Source organism: Rousettus aegyptiacus, unplaced genomic scaffold (genome assembly GCF_014176215.1).
Source record: "Rousettus aegyptiacus isolate mRouAeg1 unplaced genomic scaffold, mRouAeg1.p scaffold_m13_p_5, whole genome shotgun sequence".
Lineage (NCBI taxonomy): Eukaryota > Metazoa > Chordata > Mammalia > Chiroptera > Pteropodidae > Rousettus > Rousettus aegyptiacus.
This window is the reverse complement of record NW_023416308.1, coordinates 120,897,832-120,907,959: the sequence shown is the minus strand read 5'-3', so window position 1 is coordinate 120,907,959 and position 10,128 is coordinate 120,897,832. Positions and strand designations below refer to the sequence as shown.

The 10,128-nt window shown below is 59.4% G+C and overlaps 1 protein-coding gene across 1 annotated transcript; it reads left to right on the top strand.

The window, feature by feature from the left end:
- The first annotated feature begins 5,897 nt into the window (after nucleotides 1-5,897).
- On the top strand, nucleotides 5,898-9,620 carry LOC118602981 (proline-rich protein HaeIII subfamily 1-like). The gene is made up of 5 exons (XM_036221624.1): nucleotides 5,898-6,026; nucleotides 6,714-7,236; nucleotides 8,594-8,824; nucleotides 9,298-9,305; nucleotides 9,486-9,620. The coding sequence occupies exons 1-5, from the start codon at nucleotides 5,898-5,900 to the stop codon at nucleotides 9,618-9,620; spliced, it is 1,026 nt and encodes a 341-aa protein (XP_036077517.1).
- The last annotated feature ends 508 nt before the right edge of the window (nucleotides 9,621-10,128 follow it).

The window sequence follows — 10,128 nt, the reverse complement described above, 5'->3', positions numbered from 1 at the left end:
CCTAATCTTGTCGGGATTTTTATTGCTCCAGCAAGGAATTTAGAGAGGAATTTGGGGGACGATTGACCCTTAAGATTTTGATTCTTCTTTTCCATGAATGTCATCTACTTCTCAATTTATTCAGAAGGACTTTAAATACCTTTGAATAAAGTTTGGATTTCTCTCTCTGCAAAGATCTCGCGTTCGTAGTCGTTATTATGTATTATTTCGGGAGGAAGGGGGCGATGCTCTGACAAATGGTTTCTAAGATTTGTTGATTGATCGTGTTCTCAGCCACCTTGGGTTCTGTTGTTAATTCTAATTATCTGGCGGAGCTCCTTGGAGTCCTGCCGACACTCACGCTTTTAGTGAATTACTTGTTATTCCTTTCTAATCTTTATCACTTTTATTTCTTTTTATGGTTTCTTGTACTGGACAAGATGATGGTTTATAACCCAGTGGACAACCTCGTCTTATTCCTGATTTTTGAGGTGCTACTTCTAACATTTTACCATTAGGTAAAATGCTTGTTGCGAACTTTTGGTAAAAAAAAAAAAAAAAAAAAAAAAAAAAAAAAAAAAAAGATCGTTGAAGAATCTGGTCAGATAAAGGGAGCGAGTCCCTTTCATTCCTGATTTGCCAATAATTGTTCCCTCGTTTTCGCCGGGTGTTGGATTTGACTGGCTCCCATTCTGCAGCCCGTGGGAGGCTGGGAGAGGTTTCTCTGTCGGATGCCATGGTGAATTTTACGATAGCTTCAAACACGTCCGTCATCCCCGAGTCCTTGGGCCTCCTCACGACTTGCACAACCCGTCATTACCGGGTCGGCTCTGCTAATGTACAGTGTTCACGTAGGTTAATAATAAGATCGCCCAGTGGTTTTCACGCCCCCGCCCCAGCCCCGCGCTCGGCTGGCCTCGGCCTACCCGGCGTCACTCCGGGAGGTGGGCATGTCCCCACAGTGCCCCGTGCCGGAAGCACGGTGGGTGGACGCTCCTGAGGGTCAAGTCCTTCGAGCGCTCGGAGGAGCTCGTGGTGCCGGGAGCGTGGGCGGCGGTCCCGCGCTTCGCCTAGCAGACTCGCCCACGTCCACTTTCTTCAAAGGAGCCGACGTTTGATCCAGGCGTTTCCGGCCGACTGGCACGTGGGTCTTCACGGTGGCGACTACCGGGGGGAGGCACCTGCCACTCCTGCTTGGCGCTCTGTGCGCTTCTCCCTCTTTGTCCCCGCCGACTGGCTTTGTGAGGTGTCCTCGACGTTCTAGGTCTTTTCAAAGACGGCTTTCGGTTTCGCTGACCCTCTTTGCTGTGCGTTTTAAATCTCACGGTTCGATCTCTCTTTTTTCACGTCCTTCCGCTCTGTTCTTTTACTGCCCAGGTGTCTGCCCAGGGACCGGCAAACTGGACCCATGCAGGCGGACTTCTGAATCGGTTACACTTGTTCCCGCCGGCGGAGCATTTACATGAATGTTTCCATGGTTTCCGGGTCAAGAGACAAAAATAGAGCATCTTCTTGGCTGGAATAATTAGAAAATCTCGTGGAAAAGAGGCATTATCTAAAATGGCAATAAAACCTGCGCACGTAAGTATTAATCCGTAAAGAATGCCCGGGATCTAGATGGGGAAAGTGTGAAATTACTTTCCAGAAACGAGCCTAATAGGGCCGGGCGAGGGGAGAGACAGGCCACGTTCGTGGTGGGGAGACTTAGCTACGGGAATGTTCGTTCTCCCCGCGTTAGGCCGTGGAGTCGGTGCGGTTCCAGCTGACAGCCCGGAACGATTCAACTTTTGGAATTTGTCCCATGAATCTAAAATTACGTGTGAAGTCCGTGAGTACCAGACAGTCGCGCAAAATACGGGACCGGGGTTCGCGGCCAGATGTCAGAGGTGCTAAGGTCCCACCTCCTCCCGGTTTGCAGCTGGCAAGGGCACAGGTAAGTGGGGGAAGGGACAGGTCGGAAGCCCCGGAGAGACCCACGTATTTGGCTACTTTAGTATTTAACAAATCGAACAGGGACGATGGCTCGCTCTCTACCAGAAATAAAAATCGGGTGCCTACCACGGACCCTCATAAATCCAGGTGGATTGAAGATCTAACAGTATATGTCAAAGTGCCCAGCAATTACGCTTCTGGGTATTAATCCAGAGAAAACCAAAACGACAATTTGTAAAGATCTATGCACCCCTGTGTTCATGACGGCACGATTTACAACAGCTAAGATACAGCAGGAACCTACACGCCCATCAACAGACGATTGGATAAAGGAATTATGTTTCAAGTATACAATGGAAAATTAGTCAGCCATTTAAAAAAAATGAAATCCTGCCATGTGCAATGCGTGGATGGACCTAGAGGTTATTATGCTGAGTGGTATAAATCAGAGAAAGATAAATACCATATGATTTCACTTATATGCGGAATCTAAGGAACAAAAAGAACTAATCAAAAACAGACTGCCAAATATAGTGGACAATTTGGTGACTGACGGTGGTGGTGGAGGGGCTAGGAGAATGGGGCGAAGGGGTAGAGAAGTACAGATTAGTAGCCGATAGTTGGTCACCGGGCTGGGGAGCTCTGCAGAGGGAATGCAGTCAGCATTAAGATGCTGGGCGGGGGGACTGGGGGATCGTTTGTCTAACCCATGTACTGTGTATTTGAAACTAATTTAAATAAATAAATTTAAAAAACTATAGACACACAAAAATGAAAGTATATGTCAAAGCGAAAGGACAATATAAAAAGGAGATGATGTCGGAAGTCATGTTTATTATTTTAGGGGTAAAAAAAGGGATTCTTCCCTGTGATCCCAGAGCATAAATAATAGTTAAAAACATGCTGGATTTATTCACATCCAATCTCAGAGCCTCTGAATTCTCTGTCAGGGGAGGTCACCACGAAACCATGGCGTGTGGGCGAGGAGCTTCGCCCTGTTGTGGGACCAGGGGCAGGGGGCTCATCGTCCAGGTTCTACGCGACGCCTGCGGCGCAGCGGGAAGGCGCAGGGGCGCGAAGGACAGGCTGGCCGCGCGCAGGGGGCTGACGCGGCCCCCTCAGTCAGCGCGAGCGGAATCAGAGCGGAAGCGGAGAGGTGAGCGCTCGGTTCACCGCACAATGCCCACCTGGACGAGCGCCCCGGGACACGGGGTCACCGCCCCCGCACGCCCTGGGGGTGCGTGACCGCAAGGAGCCAGATCCCCGGAGGGGGCGGGCCCGCAGCTCCCCTGTGGCAGACAGGTGAGCCTCCCAATGCCAGGTGTGCCGGGGGGACGAGAAGCAGCGCCCCGGGCGGCACGAGCCCTGCGCCGTGTGCCCGGGCCGCGCGTCGCCTCCGGCCGCCGGCGCGGCCCGCGCTCGGGGTGGCAGCGGCCTCCGCGGGGTCGGCGGGGACTGTGCCAGGCGCTGTCCGCTCCCGTCACTGTCCGCGTGTGTTCTCCAGCGGGCGGTGCGCGCAAGTCATTGCAGGCCGGTTTGTTGATTTCGAGGTTCAGGTTCAACCAATATTTTTTGTCCGCTTGCGCACAAACTACCGGGATAGGAATATTAAACTTTTCTGCTGCGCTTGTCCTGTTCGCACCGTAGTTTGTCCAAACTTGCTTTGGTTTTAAAGGCTGTTTTATTATGTACCCACGGATTTCATTTTATTATCTTATTTTATTTTATTTTTTTTATATGCACAGATTTCAAATGGTGGGACCGCACAGTTTGTGGAAGCGATGCCCTTGTAATGTTTTGGCCTTTGCTTCCTTTCATTATTAACTTTTCTGCATTTCAGCCTTTCCGTGGCCTTATGTTCAGGTGTGGCGTCTGGGTTTGCACGTGGTGGGATTTTAAAGAATCGAGCTCGGCAGCCTTTGTATGCCAACGGGCGCCGTCTGTCCACTGACTGTTGAGGCGGCGGCGGCACCGTCTGGGGACACCGCGTCTGGTGTTCCATACGGCGCCGGCCGGTCCGCGTCTCTTCGCTCTCTTCCCGCGCGTCCCTTTCGACTCCGCGACGCCATTCTCTCGTCCTGTTTCCTCCCCGCAGCCGCGGGACGGCCACGCACGGCTGCGAGTCTCCCTCAGGGACCCCTGCGGCGGGCACGTGGGGCGCGGGCCTGTTCTCAACGTTTGCCGCCCTTTCATGACTTCTCTCTCTCTCTCTCTCTCTCTCTCTCTCTCTCTCTCTCTCTCTCTCTCTCTCTCTCTCCCCCCCTCCCCCCGGCACCCCTATGATGCGGACATCGCCACACTTGATGTCCAGAGGCCCTTACACTATCCTCATTGTTTGGATTCTTGTCTCTTGCTGCCGTGTGGGCTGGGGGTTCTCCGCTCCCTCATCTTCTGAATCGCCCGCCATTCGACCCTTTGCTTCACGGGATCCGCGGCGGATTCTTCCTCAGTTGTCTTCATTTCAGTCACCGTGTTCTTCATCAGGCATGCCGTGGGCTCCAGTGGCACAGTCCTTCCTGGTCACCTGGGCCAGGGGCTCCAGGTGTGTCCCAGGTGTGTCGTGCGTCCCCTCTCCTTGCCGTTGAGCCTCGGTTGCTGTTTGCACTTCCAAGGGAGGGACTGGCCCTCGGGCTGATGGGTCGTGAGCCGCCTGGCGCAGGGCTGACCCTCCGGAGCAGGGCCCTGGCGCCCGCCCCGCCTGCCCTTCAGGGGCGTCCTCCTCCGATGCAGCCCCGCCTGGTGCTCCAGGTCTGGTTGGAGCCAGCCACCGGGCGTGCCAGCACCAGGGCCTCCTGAGAGCGGCCCTGCCGCAGGCCAGCTCCAGCTGCAGGCGGTGCCCTGCGGGGGGGCCCTCGGGTAAGAATCCCGAGCAGTCCGCAGACGGCCGCCGCCTGTGCTGGGCTCAGAGGTGCCTTGAGAGGCCAAGCCGGGAACCGAGGCCGACTGCAGCTAGCGCCTGGCCCGGGGCTGCTCAGCAGGAGGTGAGGGGCTCGCCGAGGCCATGCGCCGGTCATTTAGAGTTTGTGAACCTTTGAGAGATTTTAGAAAAGTCCACGGTGCGAACCAGGTCAGGTCATTTGAGTGGAAGAACCACGGGAGGAGGCGTGGGGGGCGGGGCGGCGGCACATTGGGAGAGGCGGGGCTTCGGGGAACCACCTGGCAGGGCGAGCGATGTCAGCCAGGCTGATGGAGACTCAGACGCCCCCCTGCGTCTGCACGCCGGGAGGGGACGGCCCCGCGAAGACAGAGTGGCCTTTGCCAGCCCTGCCGTCAGGGGGAAAGCCCGCCCCCCAGCCCTCGCCTGACGCCAGACACCCCGGTTCTTCCCCGTGCGTCCCTGGCACCCTGGCTCTGTACCCAAGCGCTGAGGCTCAGAGCAAGCGGGTCCATCCGCGGTGAGTCCGCACATGCCTTCTTTAAGAGGATGCCCAGCGCGGGCCCGGGACCCCTCGCTCCTCCGCGGGAACCTCTGCAGCCAAGATAATTCGCCCCATTGTGTGTGTGTGCGTGTGTGCGCGCGTGTGTGTGTATGTGTGTGTGTGCGTTTCTGTGTGCCGCGTGCGTGTGAGTTTGTGCCCCCTCCCTAAGTTCGCCACCTCTGGGCGTCACCGTGCTTGCTGCCGGTGGCCCCGGGACATGGACATGAACTCGTCAGTCCCTGCGTCCGACTCTCTGCCCTCCGGTGTCCTCATCGAGCTCCATGTGGCACTAGCTGTTTGTTAAGCGACTTTCCAAAAGAATTTTGTGGGGACCTTCCTCTCCCTTGTGTGCGGTCTCCGACATCTCTGTCTCTGTAGCCACCACAGGCGTCCTGGAGGGGCAGTGTCCTCGGGGCCGGACAGGGGGGCGCAGGCCTTGCTGAGACCTCAGGCCGGCTGGAGTCCCGTCCCCTACACCCGATAAACCAGACGCGTGGTTCCCCGCGATGCCCACGTGGGCGCCGTGAGCCGTTCCCCCCGCGGGCCCCACGGGCGTCTGCGCGGCTCATGGTCACGCTGTGCTCCGCTCGGCCCGGGGCGGGACAGCGTGGCGGCCTGCGGAGCTCCCCGCCCGCGGGCCCCGTGCTGCGCAGGCACCACCCGCTTCCCGACAAGGAGCGCTCGCGGGACACGCAGGTGAGTGTTTTTGTCAAGTTTATTCGTTTTGAAAATCAAAAATAAATTAAAAATAGTCAGGCCGCCTCCTCCGTGTCTGGGCCACACACACTTGCGATCACAGTTTATCCACCTTTTGCGTCCTGATTTCTCGGTGACCTAAGGACAAAGCCACAGGTTAGGAGGGACCCACAGGCCCAGGGCCGGCCGCCCGGAGGTGCAGCGGACAACGGGTCGCGTCCCGCCGGTCTCGTCCCTTCCGCTCCAGCAGGTCACCGACGTCCCCTTCTCACAAGCGATGCGGAGTTAACCAGCCTCAGCGAGGGGGTCACCAGGGGGAGGGGAGCCTCGTGGGACCGGACTCCTGGTTCCGGGGCGAGGACCTCGCGGGAGGCGGTTGGGCCGGGGGCGGGGCCGGAACCGCACTGAGCCTCGCCCGGCGCATGCGCGGTGGGCGCCCCGCGCAACCCGGCCGGACAGGGGCCTCGTTCTCCCCGGCCTGAGCGAGACCCGAAGTCCCTGGTGGCTCAGAGAGCCAGGGACCCGTGTTCCGTCAGGGAGTGCGGGCCCGGACCTCTGGGCCCTGGGACAGGCCGCATCCGTCCTGGAGAGGATGGACGCAGAACCGGGCGCTGGGGGTCCCGGGGGTGTCAGCGCTCACGGCGACACCTGAGGTCTGGGTCAGCAACTCAGATCTTACACTGGCAGCACACGGGGACACAGCAGCTGGACTTGCAGCAGCTGGACTGGCCGCAGCCACAGGAGCCACAGCCGGAGCAGGCACAGGCTGGCACGCAGCCGCACACGGGCACGCAGCCACAGACGGGCACACAGCAGCCGGAGCCGCAGCCCCCGGAGCAGCCGCAGCCCCCACAGGACCCGCAGCCCCCGCAGGACCCGCAGCCCCCCTTACAGCCCCCGCAGGAGCCGCAGCCCCCCTTACAGCCCCCACAGGAGCCACAGCCCCCCTTACAGCCCCCACAGGAGCTGCAGCCCCCCTTACAGCCCCCACAGGAGCCGCAGCCCCCCTTGCAGCCCCCACAGGAGCCGCAGCCTCCGCAGGACCCACAGCCCCCCTTGCAGCCCCCGCAGGACCCGCAGCCCCCCGTGCCACAGCCGGAGCAGGCACAGGCTGGCACGCAGCCGCACACGGGCACACAGCCACAGACAGGCACACAGCAGCCGGAGCCGCAGCCCCCGGAGCAGCCACAGCAGCTCATGGTTCTGGTGGGTGAGGGTGGAGCAGGTCAGACGAGCAGGTAGAGAGGGAGGTGGTCAGGTGTGGTGTGGAGCCTCCGGGGCCGGGGGCCCTTATATACCTGCCCGGGTTGTTTATACTCAACAAGCATCACTTCCTCCTTGTGTCGACCGCGTTCCACGTGCACTGGGCTATTTTAAACTCCTCGCGGTCCCGTGAGCTCCCAGCAGCCCAAGCCGAGGTCCACTGTGCTGGGTTTCTAAGTCCGCACCCCCCTCACGGTGCTCTCCCTGCAAGGACAGGCCGAGGTCCCTCCCGGCCTCGCCTGGCCCACCCGGGCGCCACCCTCGGGCTCCGGGCCTGCTCTGGTACCTGTCCCCGGCCGAGTGGAAGGCCCGCCTCCCAGAAAGTCAGCGGGTGCTCGTCCGCAGGCATACAAGCACCTGGCAGAAAGCCGGGTCTTCCTGCCGCCCCGGAATACCAGCCCACGCCCCCTGAGCTGTCAATCAGGATTTCGCAGGCCTTGCTGTCTGCGCAGTCGCAGTTTAGACTCCCTGGGACGGCTACCCCCTGGGTTGTGGGCGGTGGGTCCTCGCTGCGCTCCGGGCCCCCGCCAGCGGGGCCACGGAAGACGCTTCGCGCGTGGGCGGCCATGGTCAGATGAGCCATCGCCTGGTGGACGCCACTTTCTAGAAAACCAGTGTGCTTTTTTTTTTTTAATTGTGGTAAAATTTACATGCCCTGCAAGGCACACACTTTGAGCGCGCGGTCCCCCAAGTTTGCTAAGACCTGGACGGATGTCGCCGCACCACCTTTTGGACCTATGTTTTCGCTTCTTTGTTGTTCATTTTCTGGAATTTGTCATAACTTCTGCCATAGCGCTTTGCTCTGGATACATAATTATATATCCTATAATTACATGTTGCATGTTATTATATATTAATACAGTATCTGTAATTATATAAATTATGTAACTCGATGTGTAATTTTCTCCCAGTATATGCTTTGCCTTACCATTACCTCAATGGCACCTTTTGACGGGCAGTGTGTTTTATTTTCGTGACGTCCAAGTGAACGCTTCTCCCTTTGATGGTCAGCGCTTTCTCCTCGCCGTCTGAGAAACCGAGCTGTGCCCCCCGAGCGGCCGACGTGGGCCGTGGCGTGTGCTTCTGCGGGGCACCGAGACCCCGTCTCTGCGTGTGGCTGAGGCGGGCGCGCGTCCGGCCCTTTGTGTCGGAGCTGGACCCGCAGAGACGTGCAGGGCCGGGGCCACCGTGTGGCCGTGGACGGGGTCAGCGCTCCGGTGGACCTTTCTGAAGCGTGAAGGCCCCTCCCGGCCCGGGGGACGTGGCGCACGTGCTGGGACCACGTGACCCCTGCCTCGGTCCAGGCCAGTGGGTCCGGCCAGGACGGCAGGGCTCGTTCTCCTTCCGCGCCGCCAGCAACCACCGGCTCCGCTTCCGAAACCCGGGAGCCGAGTCTCCCCCACCGCCGTGCGGCCTGGAGCGGCGGCCCCTCCCCAGCCCGGCCCGGTCCCCTCCGCGCACTGACCCCTCCCATGGCCCCTCTCCTGGGAGGCACGTGTCCCACTGCGGGGCCACCGTCCGTCCCCCGCCTCCAGGTGCGGCCCGCCGTGAGATGTCAGCGAGGTGCACACCTAGAGCGGGGATGCTTTTTGGTTTTCATTTGTTTGTTTGCTTTAATTAATCAATTAGTTTGCAGTGACGTTGGTCCGCGGAGTCCCGTAAGTATCAGCCCGACCCGGCAACAGCGAGGCTCGTCGGTATCTACATCGCGGTTCACCGTGTCTTCCTGTCCCGCTTTGGCCCCATTTACTCTGTGCACCTCCCCGGGCCCCTCCTCGCCCCCCACCCTCTGGTAAGCCCCAGTCCGTCGTCCATGGCCATGAGTCTCTGTTTGTTCCTTTGAGGTTTCTGTCCCGCATATAAGTGGCACCGTGTGATTTTCAACTTCTCTCGTCTGGCTGATTTCGCTGAGCATGACTATCTCGAGGCCCGTCCATGTTGTCGCGAATGGCGGTATCTCCTCCCTTCTTGTGCCCGAGTCCTATTCCGCCGCATGTTTGTGCCACAGCTTCTTCAGTGAGTCATCTGCCGTAGGACGCTCCCGTTGCTGCCACGTCCTGGCCGCCGTGAGGAACAGAGCGGGTACATTATAACCTGAGTTTCGTCGTCCTTGACCTGGGCACGTCGTCTGCCCGCCGGGGCCGGGGCGTCCGTGGTCCCCGGCTCTGGGCCCTCTCGTCCCTCCCCGCCCTGCAGACCCACCAGGCGTTTGACGGACAGTCACGACCCGCTGCTGGAGGTGGCTGCTGGGCCCCTGGGGGCAGCAGCGAGCCCCGAGCACTGCCCAGGGCACAGGACGTGGGGCAGCTCTACCATCTTTACAGCCTCTGAGACAGCTGCCACCCCCCGCCTGGCCACGACCCAAGGCCACAGCAGCATGCTTTTGCCACGGTCGCTTTCTGGGTCAGCCGGGACAGAGCAACTACCCCGCCGGACAGGCCGCCCCCACGTTTCGGTGCTCGGCGCAGTGGACAGTCACTTCCGGCCCCTCCCGATGCCACCGCCGGCCGCTGCTGGCCCCGCTCCGTGCCCCTCACTCTGGACTCAGGCCGCGGCGCAGCCATGGGTCAGAATATCAGTCGTCACCTTGGGAGAAGGCGATGTGGGGAGCTGCAGCGAGCACTGCAAGTTTCTGCTCATTCGGCCACGTCTAGCTCCAAGGGGACCCGCGGAAGGGCCACCGGCCACCTGCAAACCCTCCGGGGTCCAGCATTCGTCATTCCGTCGGTGCTTTAGGTGGGTCGTTGGCTCGATGGCCTTAAGCCTATCTTTTTCACTCTAACATGTACGTTTAAGGCTATACGTTTTCCTCTAAGTGCTGATTTGGTTGCACTGGGTC

Coding starts and splice junctions, on each gene's coding strand:
- LOC118602981 (XM_036221624.1), top strand. CDS start 5,898: ATGGTCACGCTGTGCTCCGCTCGGCCCGGGGCGGGACAGCGTGGCGGC. Junction 6,027..6,713: donor AGCGCTCGCGGGACACGCAG/GTGAGTGTTTTT, acceptor TTACACTGGCAG/CACACGGGGACACAGCAGCT. Junction 7,237..8,593: donor GCAGCTCATGGTTCTGGTGG/GTGAGGGTGGAG, acceptor GCCTCGGTCCAG/GCCAGTGGGTCCGGCCAGGA.